Source organism: Sinocyclocheilus rhinocerous, unplaced genomic scaffold (genome assembly GCF_001515625.1).
Source record: "Sinocyclocheilus rhinocerous isolate Xijiao unplaced genomic scaffold, SAMN03320098_v1.1 scaffold1154, whole genome shotgun sequence".
Taxonomy (NCBI): domain Eukaryota; kingdom Metazoa; phylum Chordata; class Actinopteri; order Cypriniformes; family Cyprinidae; genus Sinocyclocheilus; species Sinocyclocheilus rhinocerous.
The window spans coordinates 949,802-968,217 of NW_015627356.1; the positions used below are offsets into that span (position 1 = coordinate 949,802).

An 18,416-nucleotide genomic window follows, 5' to 3' on the forward strand; every position below is an offset into this window, starting at 1 on the left:
GTTGACCCATTCCTTACACCTTAACCCACCCTTAAACCTACCCATACCAATAAACCAGTCCCTAACCTTACCCGTATCCCACCTTAATAGCAGCAAAAGTGTTTTGCAATACAATATGAACACAATAAGTACATTGTACTTAATTTTTGATGTAAGTACATAGTAGTTAAGGCCACTTAATATAAAGTGGGGCCAATCATGGTATTACCATGGAATACTATCACAGTACCATGGTACTGCATCTAAATCCAATGGTATATGAATATAATCAAATTAAAATAATAAGCATCACTGTATTACCACCACTGTACCATGATACTTTGATGTATATCGTCACAGTTTGATTATGATATTTATATACCATGGTATATTCATTCAATTTTTTGAGTAGCATTTTTATAGAAATACCATGGTATATAAATATGGTGTGTACTGTATCAAAGCACCATAGTTTAGCATGCAATACCGTCACTGTACCAGCTAATCACCATGGTTTGAGTTTTTAAACAGTAAGTGAACTACACTACCATAGTATTTTTAATGTGGCAAAGTGTTCTGCTATTAGCCTTAATAGGTCTATACATAATAGAGCCTGTGCCGTGTGATGCTGCTTAAGAGATCCAGAAAACACTTAAACTCCTTCCAGCCGCCTCCGACTGCCAACAGGGAAAGAGACAACTTAATGACAGCGCCTGTCATAAACATGAATCGAACGGACCACGTGGAAGCACAATGGTGTGTGTGTGTTTAGTTTAGAATCTTTTAAAAAGTAATTAAGATCGCTACGAAAGAAGCAATACCACCCCGCATAAACAGTGTGTGAGGTTAAAACTCAAAGATCATGCTTATATACCGTAATTAAAGTTTCAGAGAAAACAATAACTCACACAGAGGAAGTTTAAGAGAGATCTGAGAAGAAAAACTACTCACCGATCTTCTTCGAGCGCTCGTCTCCTCTGCTGTGCATCGTGATTGGAGAGTAGATGAATGGGCTGGCACTGGACATGCCCTGTCCCAGAAGACTTTTCACCTTATGAGGACGCAGACTCACTGGCAGGGTCAGCAGAGAAACGGATCTAAAAATCAATCAAAAAACAGAGAGAGTTAGGATGTTTCACATATTGAGTAAGCAGAAAGGACCTGGAAGAAGTCTCTTCTGCTCACCAAGCCTGAAATTATTTGATCATAAATACAGTAAAAACGGTAATATTGTGAAATATTACTACAATTTAAATAACTGTTTTATTTTTGAATAGATTTAAAAATGTAATTTATTCCTGGGACGCAGTCTTCAGTGTCACATGATCCTTCAGAAATCATTCTAATATGCTGATTTGCTGAGTTGCAATGCTTTATAATTTTGTGAAAACCATGAAACACTCCTTTCAGGATTCTTTGACAAATATAAAGTTCAAAAGAACAGCATTTATTTGAAACAAAAACTGTCACTTTTTTTTTTACCAATTTAATGCAGCCTTGCTGAATAAAAGTATTATCTTACTGACCACAAACTTTTTAACGGTAGTCTAAAACTTATGAAGCAACATGATGAATTGATGAATTACTCAACTGCTGTTTGAAAAAATAAGTTGATGCAAGTTGCACACTCAGCATTTACAATGATTCCAGAATTTATTTTACAGCTACGGTTTATAGCTAGTGTCCATTCAGTGTAGTAACAACCATTTGGATGTAAAATTAGATTTCACAACAATTGCAATAATTCTCAATGGTACATTTTTAATAAGCATTTCACAATATATGACTGTTAAGAGGGTTAATAAAAGAAAAGAATCACATTTTGTTTGAGCGCACAACTTGAGCCTTAAGCTGCTCCTAAACAACAGCCCAAAACACCCTAACAACCACATCCCACATCTGAAAAACTAACAATGGGGACGTTATCTATTAAAGTTATCACAGGCTCACAGCAAACAATAAAATAAAATAAAAACAAACAAATAAATAAAAAAAAGCTCTGATATATTAAGCGATAGCACTCATGTGGTCAATGCAAATAGTCATTTGCTAAGCAAGTATTACTATCACCCACAATTAAATAGACAGTTCAACCAAAAATGAAAATTCTGTCATGATTTACACCATTATGCCATTTCAAACCTTTCTGACTTTCTTCTGCAGAACTAAAAAGAAAATATTTTGGAAGGACAAGATGACAGAATGTTCATTAATATTGGAAAGTTGACCTACTGTGCAAACCCAGAGTATTAAACTTCGGCACATAACTCTTCTCTCACAGCGCTTGTGCTATTGGACATGAATGATTCCTAAAATCAAGTGAAAGGTGTGCTGGTACTCCACTATGTGATCAGACTTACAGCTTTCACCTGGTGGATCATAAAATAGGCTAAAAAGAAATTCCACACTCCACAGACTAATACTTAAGCCATATCTACAGATCAGAATAAAAAAATGGTCTATGTTGACTAAAACCAGTAAGCTACCACCCCAAACACCCAAATAACCATCCACAAAACCCTAGCAACCACCCCAAACCCTAAAAAATAGCCCAAAAACACTAGCAACCACCCCAAATGCTAGCAACCACCCACAACATCCTAAACACCTAATCAACCACCCCAATCCCTAGAAAACAAAAACACCCTAAACACCCAAGCAACCACCCAAAACTAGGGCTGGACGATATGGCCTAAATTGATATCACGATATATTTCTTAATTTCGGTCGATACGATATAATTCCGATATCGATATGAACACTATTTATCTGAAATAGGAATCTTTTGTAACATTATAAATGCTGTTTATTCAACAAAGTCAAACGCCACAAATAAATCAATGTATGGGAAACACTGGTAATGTATATCGAAATATCGGAAATGTGTTTAAAAATCATATCACCGTTATTGAAAAAAATTATATCGCGATACATATTGATATTGAATTATTGTCCAGCCCTACCCAAAACACCCTAAAAACCACCCCAAATGCTAGCAACTACCCCAAACCCTAGCAACCACCTTAACAACTACCCAAACACACCCTAGCAACCACCCCAAATTCTAGCAACTACTCCAAACCCTAGTAAACACCCTATAGCAAACACCCCAAATGCTAGCAAGTACCCCAAACCCTATCAACTACTCTAACAATTACCCAAAACACACTAACAACCAACCTAAAAACCTTAGTAACCACCCCAAACACCCTATCAACCATCCATAAAACCCTAGCAAACACCCTAGCAACAACCCCAAATGCTAGCAACCACACACAACATCCTAGACACCTAAGCAACCACCCCAAACTCCCTAACAAAACCATCCACAACACCCTAGCAACCACCCAATGCAACCACTCTAACAACAAAAACCACCCCAAATGCTAACAACTACCCAAACCCCTAGCAACCACCCTAACTACCACAAACACCCTAGCAACTACTCTAACAACCAACCAATGAACTGACTTTAACTGAAAAATTGACTGTTTACTATTGTCCTCCTGCATTATGGACACACACTAGCCTATTTTCTTGTTTGACACTGTAAAGCTGCTTTGCCACAATCTGTAATGTATAAAGCGCTATACAAAGAAAGGTGACTTGACTAGACTAAAAACCCTAGTAACCACTCACAACACCATAGAAACCACCCCAAACGCTAGCAATCACCCACAACATCCTAACAACCACCTAGCAACCACCCCAAACAGCAACCACGATAAATAATAGAAGCTATATACAAGTAAGAAACAGAGAATATTAAAAACCAAGACTGTGCTTTCTTAAAAAAATATATACTGGCAAGTCTGTGTTCTATCTGAGTTTCTAAATCAAGCTCTCGAGCGTTGACCAGCTTTCAACACTCTTCAGTTCTGTTTCTACCCTTCCTGTTCCCAGATATTCATCGAAAAGGACACGAGGAGTCAAAAAAAAAAAAAACTCTGAACTTTCACTTGATTCCGAACAACGAACAACTCCGCTTTAGAGCTGAAATGTCTCATAACACTGTTGAAAGAGCAACAACATCTCTGACCAGCAAACAGCAGTTTAATACTGACATTTACGCTTTCCTATAAAACAACAATCTCTCTTGTGAGACGGCAAGATTTCATTCTGGAACTTTTTTAAGATATGTCTAGAATTCGCCCTCCGTGTAAATTCTGGCAGCAGGCAGCGAGCAAGATATTGCATGTTAACGACATGTGAAGAGGGAGATAAATATCAGGAGAAACACAGCTTGTCTGAAGTTTTATAATTAAATATCCCTTTAAGAATAAATTAAGGAATTTGAACAACTCAAAAAATAAAAAAACAAGCTCTTCAGAGAGGAGCGCTTAGAGGAATGGAGACTTCAATCAAGCGAACATGTTCAGCTTTAGCTGGTGGGATTATGAAATACATCTGTTAAACACATTTATAGGCCTTTCTTTCCTACACACAAAGAACATCAGCAGCTTCCTTGGGACAGATGAAAGGATATGAGAAGTTATGTGCTTTCCATTAAAATGCTTAATTTGGGGAGAATAAAACAAATGAAAGCTGCATATTTAATTTTCATACAGCTTTCTTGCGGCTCACAGCCCAACAAACTTCAAAAATGTTTTAAACCACAGTCAGAGTTCAAATGAGTCATTTTTCACACACTGAGTTGTGGAAATACACCATCAAAACCCCGTGAATGGGCATTGAGATAAACGTGTTCAAATAAACAATAAAATATTTTGTTTTCAAGGAAAATGGACATATTAGACTATGGAATCTTTAAAGGGACAGAAACAAAAATCAGCCTGTTTAATAGTAAAGATCAGAGTAGGAGTAGAATATGGTCATACAAAATTAAATTATGACTGTATTGGAACAGGGATGTAAGGGGAAAACAACAAAAGGCCCTCTCACCTGACGATGGGCAGTTTGGTGAAAGGAACAGGAGGAAGTTTGAGTCCATCAGGGAGGCTGATCACCTCCATTCCACCCGGGCACTTTGACGTATAGTTCTCCAAACTCTGGGTCACTTCTTTTTTCTCTGTGGAGAGAGAAGAGAACATGCATTTTCAGGTTGTGTTGCAATAAAATGCATAATGCAAGTAAAAAAAATAAATAAATAAAAAATAAATACAAATAAATAATATCATATATAAATAAATTATATATTATTTTTATTTTTCTAAATAAAATATTAAAAAATATATAAGATTTTTTTTAAATTACATTAAAAATAAAATGGTAACACATTTGAAATGTAATCATTACTATTATTTATATTATTTATAAAGCTTTATAAATAATAAGAATAGGGTTATACAAAATGTACAAAAGAATACAAAATGTAACATTTTCAGGAAGATCTGACTAACTTATAGCTGCCACAAATTATTTAACATGACCCCAGGAAAGATCAGTCCCGTCGATTTTTCTCATTCCTCACACAGGGGTGCAGCTGGCCCACTTGCGGCCCCTGTGGCAGGCAGGAAGGTCTGACTAACTTATAGCTGCCACAAATTATTTAACATGACCCCAGGAAAGATCAGTCCCGTCGATTTTTCTCATTCCTCACACAGGGGTGCAGCTGGCCCACGGTGAAGTGCCGTCTGAGATGGCAAGAAGGGGAGGATGAGAAGAGATGTAATAGACATCCTTCACAACTCATTGTCAAGTTGAGGGAATAATAGATGAAAAAACCCGTCTGGCTCTGAGACCAGACTACAAAAAAATTAATTCTAATTCTCTGTGATTTTAGGACATCGAATGAGGTTAGAGGTGGTCAGTTCATCTAAAGAATGACTGTGATGCAGCTAATGATATTATTGCCTTTAAATGCAAGAAAATCATGTAACATAGTCTAAATGCAGTTTTTACACTTTAAATTGCCTACTGCAACAGAGACTTTTTGCACTTACATACTGTCGAACCACACAGTTCAGATCTAAAAAAAACTATTTAATAGATGTTCTCTCTGTGTGTTTTGTTCGTTTGACAGCACTGAAAGACACCCGTGTGCATCTTTGGATCTCCGTTGGACAGGATCTCTGCCTACAATTGGGTTATATAACACTAATCTCAAATAACAACAGGGAAAAAACAAAACCAAACACTGACCAAAACTGACTGTATCTATTTACAGAAACCTAGCAGCCAAATCATAAAAAGACAGAAACTAACTTCTGCTTTCAATTCATTGTGTCTCTATCATGATCTCATTTTCTCTATTTTGCATACTTGGAAAGTCTCAAATAATTTCTAAAATAAAAGAAAATTCAGCCTTTTTTAGATGCAATATTGTCATGACTGTCGGTTTACATTTTTAACAATTTCTGCTGTTTCAAAAGTGGCCAATGCAGAAAGCGAAGGTTTCTATCAGTGCTTCTTGGTTGAAAAGATGATCTTGAAAAGACAAATGAGAAGAAAACTAGATTAAAAAGCCGTCAGACCAGTCAGAGCCAAAGTGATTCATATTCTTACTAATGGACACTAAAGTGTCTGAGCGATTGAGAGAAAGTGGGGAGGTGAATATGTTTCTCTTATTAAATGATGAGGGGGTCTGGCTACATAGAAAATCTCAAACCACAGTAGTCTAAATAAACAATTTTCCTCATTTAAATCCATCAAAAGGAGGAAATTATCAGTTAAAGCCATTTAGCTCTGTAATTATTTTGCTTATTTTTTGTGAAAATAAAAAAAAGATAGAAAACAGTAGGCATGAATCACATTTCTACACATTTTTTAAAATTATTTTAAAGTGTGCTTTCAGTTATCATATCATTTTCATAGCACTTCCTTCCACAGTTCTCAGCATTCATCAAAAACATTACAACAAAAGGAACCCAACACATAAGGTATTCACAGGTTCTGATATGGCTTTGCATGTGACCCCAATTAACAGGGTGAAAAAAAATGTTAATCGCTCATTGAGATTTTCTCGTACAACATCATTGGTAATCAAATGCCATTTTTTGTGTGAAATTATTCATTTAGCAGGAAATACCTCACATGGACTTTTGCCAGCTCTTGAACAAATGAAACTAAATCTCAAAGAACAAATCTTTGTGTCACTGATGCAGACACTCTTTTTAAATATACACCTAATCGAAATTCATTCAAATTCAGGTGAACACCTGGACAAAAAGCTGTCAAAACAGCTAATCTACAGCTAAACACCATCCAGTGCATTATGACTATTATAAATGACATTTAATGCCATAAAATTGCACTCACAACCCATTTTACCTCCATAATATATTTACAAGTGATGAACGGGGTTTTCAATGGCTGATATGCATAATTATAAATATATTTACAGTGGTGTGAAAAAGTGTTGGCCCCCTTCCTGATTTCTTATTTTATTATTTAATTAATTAATTTAAATAAGGAAATAACAGCATCACCACAACCTGTTTTACTTCCATAATATATTTACAAGTAAAAAGGGTATTGATGGGTTTTTCAATGGCTGATGCATAATTATAAATATATTTATAAATATCATCCTATATATTTTATATAAGAAAATATATACTACATATATTGTATGGAAATAAAGAAATATTATATGGATATAATATATAATATATTAAATGGACATAAATAAAAATAAATTACAAAAAAAAAAACATTGTACAAAAAATTTTCTCAAAATTAATAATAAAAAAAAAAAACTTCAGACCTCCCTGGTTTTGCATTCTGAAACATCAACAATTTCTTCCTTCTAGAGCATTTTAACTAAAGCGTTTCTGATGGGTCAGGACAGAAAAAAAGAAAGAGAAAGTGTGTAATGCGAAATGTCAGAGACTCAACAAAAACTCAAAACATGACTGAGGGAGTAAAAAGCCTGCAGCTGTCGGAAGAGATGAACTCGAGTGCTCAGGTTGATGCAAGGACTGCTGACGGGATATAAGCAGAGATGACTGTCACATAAATTATGTATAATGTTTAAGCAGGGCGCTGAAGTCCACTGCAGTGAATTTACCGACTGCGGATGAGTAACTAATCCCAACAAACACACAACATGCTGACAAATGCGTCACACTTCTCAATCAGAGAGGAAGAAATGCAAAAAAAAGCATCGCAATTTGTGAGCCACCAAAGCTGAGAGGAGATGGCAAACTGACAACTGACTCAGAAAATTGCTGTTTACAGCAGTTCAGTGAGGAGGAATAGATTGGACGTTACTATGGTCCATCACAAGGGTCCGCAGAACGGCGTCTGCATCTTTGGCTGTAAGAGGGAGGGGTGGTTGCTATGGAAACAATCAACATTCAGGAATGTGAAGGAAAGGGCCAGTGAAGGAAAAGTGACTTGCTATACAATTTATGAGATGTTCGGATGAGGGTTTATGTCTTGTTTCATAACGTTTTCAGTCAGAACATGTTCAAACTAAACATAATTGCATGCCGTCTGATCAGGGTATAATTACTGACTTTGCACGGCCTCTGTAGAGACAACACGTGGGTCACGAAAAGGATGCATGCAGCTCTTAAAGCGACAGTACTAAACATGCTGCCGCTTGTCATTAAAGGAATATTTCACCCCAAAATTACATTTCTGTCATTATTTGCTCACTCACATTGTCCCAAAACTGTATTCATTTCTTTCTTGTGCTGAACAAAAAAAAAAACGATATTTTGAAGAATATGGATTACCAAACGGTCTTATTTTTTTAATAGACCCTTTTCACATTTCCGGGTTTCTCAGCAGCGGAAGTCATCATAGATGGGTACATCTATAGTGGTGAATGGGAGACTACCACAAATATATATATATTTTTTTTTTGCATTCCCATTTGTTCAAATAGCAAAAGAAAAACTCCATGATAATGTTTTCATGACTTTCTTTAGTGCATTGCTATTCAGTTGCTAGTGTGTTTGGGGTGGTTGCTGGAAATTGCTAACATCTTATAAATGGTTTTAGTACATTGCTATGCAGTTGTTAGCAATCCTAATAGTTGTGCCTGGCTTAGCAAAGAACACTAAATATTCTGAACGCGTTCACCAGGAACATCGTCCCTAAAATCTATTTCAAATTGCTTGTCCGTGTTTCTCTCACAAATGTCTCTCTCTCTCCCAGTCTCCCCAAAGCCGTGCTTAATATTTCAGGGATAAGGGTGTTTTTAGCAAGGGCCTGAAAGTGAGAAAGAGGTTGTTTAGTGAGGCGCGGGCGTGTGTGTGTGTGTTTATAATGTTGGCCATGAGTGTGTAGCTTGAGTATGTTTGTTAGTAGGGATTGTAAAGGTTGTGAGTGTGTTTGTTTAAAGCTGTATGAGAGTGAGATTAGCTCAGAGCCACAGAGACCAGAGGGGCCACGGTTTTCATTTAGTCCAAAGGGTCTGAACACACTTCGATTCACACAAACGCACAAACTTTAAGTCCATTTACATGACTGCATGAGTTAATGTCACAAAACATGTCTGGATAACATTAGACCACAAAATTTAATTTTTAAACATTTTATATCTATAAATTTCTATATCTATTTTATATATTTTCTATATTATAATTATTATTATTATTATTATTAATAATCATTTTTTTGTTTTTTTTTGTTATGTAATAAGGTCACAATTTGCTCCAAAACAAAAGAAAAAATAAGAAATTACATTTTACACAAAGAAAATAATTGCTACTCTTTGGACTATTGCTTTACTGGCATTGTGACATTAATTTTAATAATAGAGACAACTAAGCATATTTCCCCCTATTTTCTCAGAAAAATCTCATATTTAATATATATTGCATATTCTTACTTTTAAAAAAAAAAAAAACTTTTTTTTTTGTATTTTGTATTAAACAATATATTTTACACAATAAAAATATATTAAATAATGAATTCATATACACACAGAGTTTCCTGCAGGTAAAGCCTCGCCAGCTCATTTAGACACATCCATTCACAAAATGTGCTACTAACTTCTAAATAAAACTAAATTAACACCACAGACATCACAGCGGAGATGAAAATGAATTTCTGTGTTGCAATTTACACCTTTCATCCGGTGAGACTTTCTCAAGTGCGTTCGCCAGCTCTCTAAATGAAGCTCTTTATTTGGCATTCTTGATTTGTCTTCACAAACGTCGTCAAAAATAGCAGCCGATCACATACCTCAAATAGCTTATTTCACACTGCTCCATGCAGACAACACAACCCCTGCTGACATGTGAGCTCTGGCAAATGAAACTTCACAAAATACTAATTAGCCGACAACATCACTTTCTTTTCCTCACCGTTTCTCTCAGTCTGTTCTGCTACTTCTAAACTTGGTGAAAAAAATGTTGTACAGTGAGGTAAGGGACAGTTTGTTCTTAAAAACAACATGAAACTGCATTCGCAACACATTTAACTTGAGTAACGGCACATACTTCTGACTGAAAACAAATATTCAAGAGGGGAATAATGTAGAACAGCTTGTTTTTATCCACTGAAATTTGATTGGATATTAGTGATGACAGGCTTTGAGATTTTTCTTGTCCCCCACACTCACTTTGTTACATCAGCAGAAAAGTCAACAGACTTTCAGAAAAAAAATACACTTTTTAAAGAATTAGAAGCAAAAATCAAATATGTTTGTAGTCATAGCTATTAGATACACCATCGTTCAAAAGTTTGCGGTCAATATGATTTTTTTTTTTATTTTTGAAATTAGTCTCTTTTGTTCAACAAGGCTGTGTCTATTTGATCAAATTCACAGTAAAACAGTAATATTATAGTATATACTATTTAATAGTAATATTAAAAATATATTTTATTCCTGTGATGCAAAGCTGAATTTTCAGCATCATTACTCCAGTCTTCAGTGTCACATGATCCTTCAGAAATCATTCTAATATGCTGATTTGCTGCTCAACAAACATTTCTTTTTATTAACGATGTTGAAAACAGTTGTGCTGCTTCATATTTTTGTGAAAACTGTGATACATTTTTTTCAGGATTCTTTGATGAATAGAAAGTTTCAAAGAACAGCATTTATTTGAAATATATTTTTTTGTAGTATTATAAAATGTTACAGTGTCATTTCTGATCAATTTAATGCATTCTTGCTGACTAAGTGTTAATTTATTATTTTTTTAAATCATACTGACCCCAAACTTTTGAATATTAGTGTTCATTTAAAAATAAATACATAAACAAACAATTAAAACCAACAATGGCACTTCACTTAAGTAAAAACCTTTTTAATTATTACCCAATTTAAATGATCAAAAATGTAATGGTGTATCGGTCAAAGCTGCTGAATATAGTTATCAAACAAATATTTTTCTTTAATTTATGCAAAGTTTATCAATATCTAAAAACTAACAATTAGTTCCGTACTAGCTAGTCTGCAAGCTGCAAGATATAACAGCTAATATAATATTTAATTTGGTCTCTTGCCATCTTATTTTGTACCTTATTCACGGAAAGTGCATTTCAGAAGTAGCACAGAAAAGTCTTATTTAGTCACAAACAGTTAAAATAAAATATAAAATTAAATTAAAAAACAGGTATTTCATTCATGAAAAAAATACACACTCAAACTTTTCTTTTCTTTCTAGGGTTATCTATAACCTCATCTCTCCATTTCTCTATTGTTTTCTCTTCCATCTAGATTCTAGAAGCATGAATCTGCCACATCTGTAAATATGTTTCTCCACCTCATTCTCTCTGTCTGCATTAAATACTTCATAACACAAGCATCCACCTGTTATCTGTAGGCAGAGCACTTGTTCATTACAAAGCTCTGCCTTGAATAAAACATCCCCATCTTTTCTTCTAACATCATTCTGACAGAACTTGAAAAAGACGGTACCCCTCATGTGCTAACTTAAAAGAAACTCTGCGAATTTCCTGCTCTGTTATCCAGTCAAGAGTCCAGATTGACACTGATCAATGTCAAGCAGATGCGTTTAAATCAGACGCCTCCGTTCTGTAAAGTGTCTTTGTGTTGAGGGCGTTTCGAACAACTGCTGCTAACAGGAAATCATTAGTCATTATACAGTAGAGTATAACGGGGCGGACCGATCTGACTCTACTGTCTGTTCTTATGCTTTTGCACAGATGCTTTCAGCGATAAAATCAAGAGGCGCGACAGGAGACTGACTGAAACTGTCACTCCTCACTTCAGCTCTCAGATGGCACACAGATTTAATTCAGGTGGACAGAGCAGTAGTGATGTCCGATTTATGAACCAATTGCTATTCTAAAGAAGTTCTTTGTAATAATTAAGTTGAGGAAGCAAAATGATATAAATCAATTGAAAGTAAGCAATATTGTAACCTGCAGCATTCAACTAATATTGAAAAAAAGAAACAAAATGGGCAAATGTTTTGAGTGATGACTCAAAGGGGTCAGTTTTGTAGCCGGTTGACTGAAACAAACACTATCCGAACAAACTGATCTGATAAAAATGAATCAAACTTCAACTCAGCTCAAGAATGACTCAATTAAGTGTGGACAAAATTTGAGCTGTAAACCAGAGTAAGTGGTATTCCTAAAGCCTCGGAACTTGCAGCGATAAAACGACGTGGAATCATTAATTTACAACAATAAACGGCAGATTTCAGTAATATAAGCTATAGCGATTGGATGTGGACATGTCCGGCGACTCGAATAGGCTGAGAAAAGTTTAACTTTAAGCAAATGCAGAGCAACTACCAATGGGAGTGAAGAGTCATGTGATCAGTCTCCAATTTTTATTATCCTCATAACTTTTATTTATTTATTCTCAAGCATGCAAGTCATTGTAATGCCAGATTACAACATATAAGATATCATATGCTTGTTTGTCAAACATGTGACTTCAACTTCAATTTGAATCATTCGTGCTCCTGTTTAAACTCCAATGAAGGCCGAAATTCCATTAAACGCCCGAAAACAGATCACATTGCTCGTTAGACAAAATAAGAGTGATTTGTTTGGCTCTCAGGGGAGAGAGGAGTGCAGAAAAGGGTTTTATAAGAACATAGGGAGCGTTCGACCAATCCCTGAGCTCAGCCGAGGGAACTCTGGATTTGTTCTGTCTGGTAGGAAATGATAAGCTTGACAGTGCTCAATACCCAAGAGCTGCAGGCCCGACAGTGTGTGTGTGTGTGTGTGTGTGTGTGTGTGTGTGTGTGTGAGGTAGACAGGATTACAGCACACCTCTGTGGGGACAGGATGCTGTGAAGTGGACCATGGCTGAACAACAAAAAAACAACATCAATCTCTTTTAAAAGACACAGCGGCTTTCAGGAAAATCCAGGTAACACACCACACAGAGCCACATGCAAACACACAAGCACATACATCCTTAACTTAACCAGTGATAGATGAAAACTAAAAATAGTTACACTGCTAACCAAAACACAAACAGCTCAGCTGTTTTCAAATTCTAAACAGTCTAGCTTGATTTATTTTTATTTTTCCATCTTAAAAATATATCGAAATTACAACCTATGCTCTCAATGACAAATGCAGAAACGTTCATTCATGCATTTATGACCTCAAGTTTATTATTGTAATGCTTTATTGGGCGGTTGCTCTGCGCGCTTATAAAACAAACTCCAGCTGGTCCAAAATGCAGCAGCTAGAGTTAGAACCAGTAAGTACGACCATATTAGCCCAGTTCCGTCAACTCTGCACTGGCTCCCTATTGAACAACGAATAAATTTTAACATTTTGCTAATTACTTATAAAGACCTGAGTGGTTTAACTCCTCAATACTTGAGCGAGCTCATATCACATTATAGTCCTTTACGTCCGCTGCAATCTCAAAACTCTGGCCTTTTGATAATACCTAGAATATCAAAATCAACTTTCCTATTTAGCGCCCAACCTCTGGAACAATCTGCCTAGCGTTGTTCGGGAGGCAGACACACTCTGTCAGTTTAAATCTAGATTAAAGACCCATCTCTTTAACCTGGCACATACATAACACACTCTTACATTTCTATAATTCAAATCCGTCACAATTCAAATCCGTTAAAGGATTGTTAGGCTGCATTGATTAGGTCAACCGGAACCGGGAACACTTCCCATAACCCCCGATGTACTCGCTATATCGTAAGAAGGATGGCATCTACGCTAATATTAGTCTCTTTCATTCTTATTCCGGGGTCACTGTAGCCATACGGATCCAGGCTGTATCCAGAACAGATGGTGGATCTGCACCTAGAGATGACCTCTACAGCCCTGAACATCAGCGGAGACCAGGACAACTAGATGGCCATCGGCACAAGACCATGGGAACCAGACGAATCCTCTGCACAATTTGATTTGTGTTGCAGCCTGGAATTAAACCATGCCATGCTGGTTTCATCCGGCCATATAAGAACTGGCCCCCCGACTGAGCCTGGTTTCTCCCAAGGTTTTTTTGCCATTTCTGTCACCGATGGAGTTTTGGTTCCTTGCCACTGTCGCCTTTGTCTTGCTTAGTTGGGGACACAGAGCTTGATTGCACAAACACCATTTGAAGAGAACTGAACTGGATGATGACATCACTAAATCAACAATGAACTGACTTTAACTGAAAAATTGACTGTTCACTATTGTCCTCCAACATTATCGACACACTATTTTCATGTGTAACACTGTAAAGCTGCTTTGACACAATCTGTATTGTATAAAGCGCTATACAAATAAAGCTGACTTGACTAGACTTAATAGAATTACAACAGATTATATTACAATATTAAAAAAAATTATATTATTTATATTCATTTATATTTAATTTATCTCATTATATTATGAGTGTGGTACAATTTAACATATATTGCCCTCTTACGGATCTGTAGTTTTAAGTTTTGTGAGTGACTCTATTAAGCAACAATTTTTTTTCAAAATAGTAACTTGACTGTAATTTAACTTCTTTACATTGAACACCTTGGTGAACTGCACTTTAAAAGTTGCTTCCCCAACCCTGCATTCAAAATTCACACACAGGCTTCTAAAGAAATAAAGAAAATAAGTCATTGTGCAAAGAGAGAGATGACCCTCTAAAAAAATAAAATAGACTATGACTGAAAGTATAATATGACAATTCCATAAAATACAGGCCTGAAAATACAATAACAAGTCCTCACCGCAGCAGAATCAATCTACATAAACGCACTCTAGTGAACATTTTATCCTCACTGTCTCTTTCTTTTCATCTGTTATCTTTTAGATGAGTACCGTCTGTCTGTCTTAATCTATCTGGGTACATGATGGGTGTCTAAATGAGCTGACAGCATCTACTAGCTTGTCTGTTTTCTTTTGCCTGATCTGTGCATATTTCGTACAACGCGACCAAATACAAAAAAAAGCATTGCAAGTAGCACAGACCACAATGGAAATGTTTCAAGGGAACCCCAACAACCCTTACGAAATTTATCCATGGTTTTATTATAGTCAAAGTGCAGTAACCTTTTTTTTTTTGGCATATTGATTACCATTTGTATAACCACAGTTGTACAAATACCATGGTTAAACTATGGTTAGTGTAGCAAAACCCTGATTAATTTGTGGTTACCATGGTTTAACTTTTTTGTTGTTGTTTTTTTTCCGGTTAATTATAACGTAGGGGAAGTTGTGAAAATTAGCTAGCCAGCTTACATAACGTTTCACAGTTACACTAATTATGTATTTTGTCAGCTTATTTAGGCTAATAATAATCAAAAAGCTAATGAATCGTATGATCAGAATGTTAAAATGAACAAAAATCTCGCCTTTCAGAGCAGACATTGATAAACATGTCCCAGCCAGGTTCATCACTTGTTGCGTTTCCCTTAAACATTCCATTGAGGTCTGTGTATATTTACAGTGCGTTTCTGTATTTGGTCGTGTTGTGAGTATTTGCAGCGCATTTCTGTATTTGCTCATGTTGTATGTATTTGCAACGCGTTTTTGTATTTGGTTGTGTTGTGAGTATTTGCAGCACATGTGTCGTCGTCAAACTGATGAAGATGTTTTCTTAATTTGTTGGTGTTTTTTTCTGTTTGCATGTGTTTTTTCATTTGCTCTTGTTTTTTCACGAGCTCTCTCGGCCACCGTATAAATGGGGCAAAAATGATTGAAAAAATGCCAAAAGAGCCCTAAAAGTCAAAAGGAGGTCAACTAAATGTGTAAAATTTGAGGGCATTTGTGCATGCGCTCCATGTCTTACCCTGGTCTGAGAGGAAGTCCAGCATGGTCTGTAGTAGAAAAGAGAGATGTCTGACAGACAGTCCTGGGTTCCCCATACGACGAGACGCATAAACCAGCTCATGAAGCAACCGTAACTGTACTGCCGCCCACCCACGATGGGTCCCTACAAACAGAGAGGAGGAGAAATAATTTAAACACACACAAAACAACACTTTTGATGGATTTACTTCACATGAGCCTTTTGTGTTTCCACCTTCAGACTGTATTCTGATTTTTTTTTCCCCCAGTGTATTCTTCACTCTTTTTTCTTTTTTTACCCTCTTGAAAGTTAATGTTAATCGACTTTTCTTATATATAAAAAAAAAAAAAGTAATTGCTTAGTTTTCCATTTTCACCAGGTTGTTTTTGTTCCTGTACCTTTAAGACTTCTTGACAACAATTGTCCATCAAAACCTTGTTCTTTACGTCCCCTTTAACTGATTAAATATAATGTGACAGAAGGTCAGACTCAATCAGGTTTTGTTTGTACATACAGCATCTTTTTCTGCTCAAACTGTCAGAAAGGCATCATAAAATTTACAGTCCTAAATTTCATCATTCAACAGCTGAGTTACAAAACTCATCCATCAGGCGACTCGCACGGCTGTCACATAAGAGAGAGAGAGTGAGGTGAAGATGATCTGTGCTGCTCCTGAGGAATGTAGCAGCAGCTCTGGAATGATTGTGAGGATTTATCACTCCACACAGTTCTGCCGCTCACATGACCGTCTATTTCACACTCACCTTACTCTCAAATCATGCAAATCCACACTAAGCTTTACAGTAGAGAGTGTTTGTCTGCACACCAAACCAAAAGGAACCAAAGAACCTGCAACAATTCTGCTGTCTGATGCTTTTTAATCAAGAAACAGGAATTAAAAGTCTCCAAAAAACTGTTTGGAATTGAACGCTACAATACTACAAAAGTTTACATGCATGGGATTCACGGATAACCTACAGCAAATGTTAAAATGTGAAATATAGACACTATATCCCATAATTCTATGTGCTAAAACAAGAAGAAATCATGATTCTTAACTTCCCCTTGTTCACTAAAAGTTTAAGACATATTTAGTTAAACATGCATTTAAAGTGTAAATTTCTACATATGGATGCAATTTGCTTAAAGGGGTCATATGATGTTGCTAAAAAGAACATTATGTTGTGTATTTGGTGTAATGCAATGTGATTATGTGGTTTAAGGTTAAAAAAACACATTATATTATATTATATGTAGTATACTTTCCACATACTGTACATTATTGTTTCTCCTCTATGCCCCGCCTTTCTGAAACGCGTCGATTTTTACAAAGCTCATCGTTCTGAAAAGCGAGGTGTACGCTGATTGGCCAGCTATCCAGTGCGTTGTGATTGGCTGAATACCTCAAGCGTATGACGGAAATGTTACGCCCCTACCATACTGTGATGCCGTGTACCGGTGTAGTGCCGAAATTTGCACCCTGCCAGATTATGCATCCCCTAGTATTGGTAGGTTAAGGAGTAGATGTGGGGGAGGGGTTAGGATTAGGGGTGGTGTTGGGATTAGGCAGTCAGGTAGCGACTTCAACGAGGGGGTGCATAATCTGGCAGGGGTACAGAATTCGGCACAACACCGGAGCGACAACTCCAATAAAACCCATTACAAATGAGGCATTTGTTGCATCCAGTGGGGACATAATTACTGATTATAATGACTTATACTGTCTTTTTACGCGTTGCATTGCATCACGCGGTGTAAACATAAAACCATGTCTGCATTTGTGATCGGAAGAGAAAGGAAAATTTGAAATTGCATCATATGACCCCTTTAAATAAACATGCAATTTTATGCTGCCGTACATACAAAATTGCAGATACATCCTTTTTTGCATACCCCCATCCTAAATAGCAAAGGAGATAGGGATAAGTGTGTCCCACATCAGAATAATGTAATGTAATAAAATAAAATAGCCAGAATTTGCCCTGGTTTTCGGGTTAATATTACACACAAGCCCTTAAAACTACAGAAAAGCATGTGATTGCTCTCTTTTAACTTTTTAGTTGTAGAAATATGGAGTGCATGGTCAAAGCTCTCATGATGTTTTTTTTTTTTCTCCAAATGTGTGAATTTAAAGTGAATAAAGAATTTGGCAAATGCAACCGTATGCAACAAACTGATTGGTGGTATCAATATGTAAAATGTATGTTGTAGTATGTCCCAAGTCTGTCCCAAAACACTTTCAACACATGACTCATGCACACAAACAGCAGAAGTTTTCAGTTTCATAAAACTACAAAAATACATATAAAATATAAATACATTTATACATGATTATTTATTCTTT

At 36.1% G+C, this 18,416-nt stretch overlaps 1 protein-coding gene across 2 annotated transcripts in view; it reads right to left on the minus strand.

Annotated features, from left to right (window-relative positions):
- trappc9 (trafficking protein particle complex subunit 9) overlaps positions 1 to 18,416 on the minus strand; it is a 235,501-nt gene that overhangs the window by 192,120 nt on the left and 24,965 nt on the right. For both annotated transcript variants that reach the window (XM_016537066.1, XM_016537059.1), the window contains 3 exons: positions 16,073 to 16,216; positions 4,882 to 5,008; positions 931 to 1,076 (listed from right to left, as the gene is read on the minus strand). In XM_016537066.1, the coding sequence (XP_016392552.1) occupies positions 931 to 1,076; positions 4,882 to 5,008; positions 16,073 to 16,216 (417 nt within the window). The remainder of the gene's footprint in view (positions 1 to 930; positions 1,077 to 4,881; positions 5,009 to 16,072; positions 16,217 to 18,416) is intronic.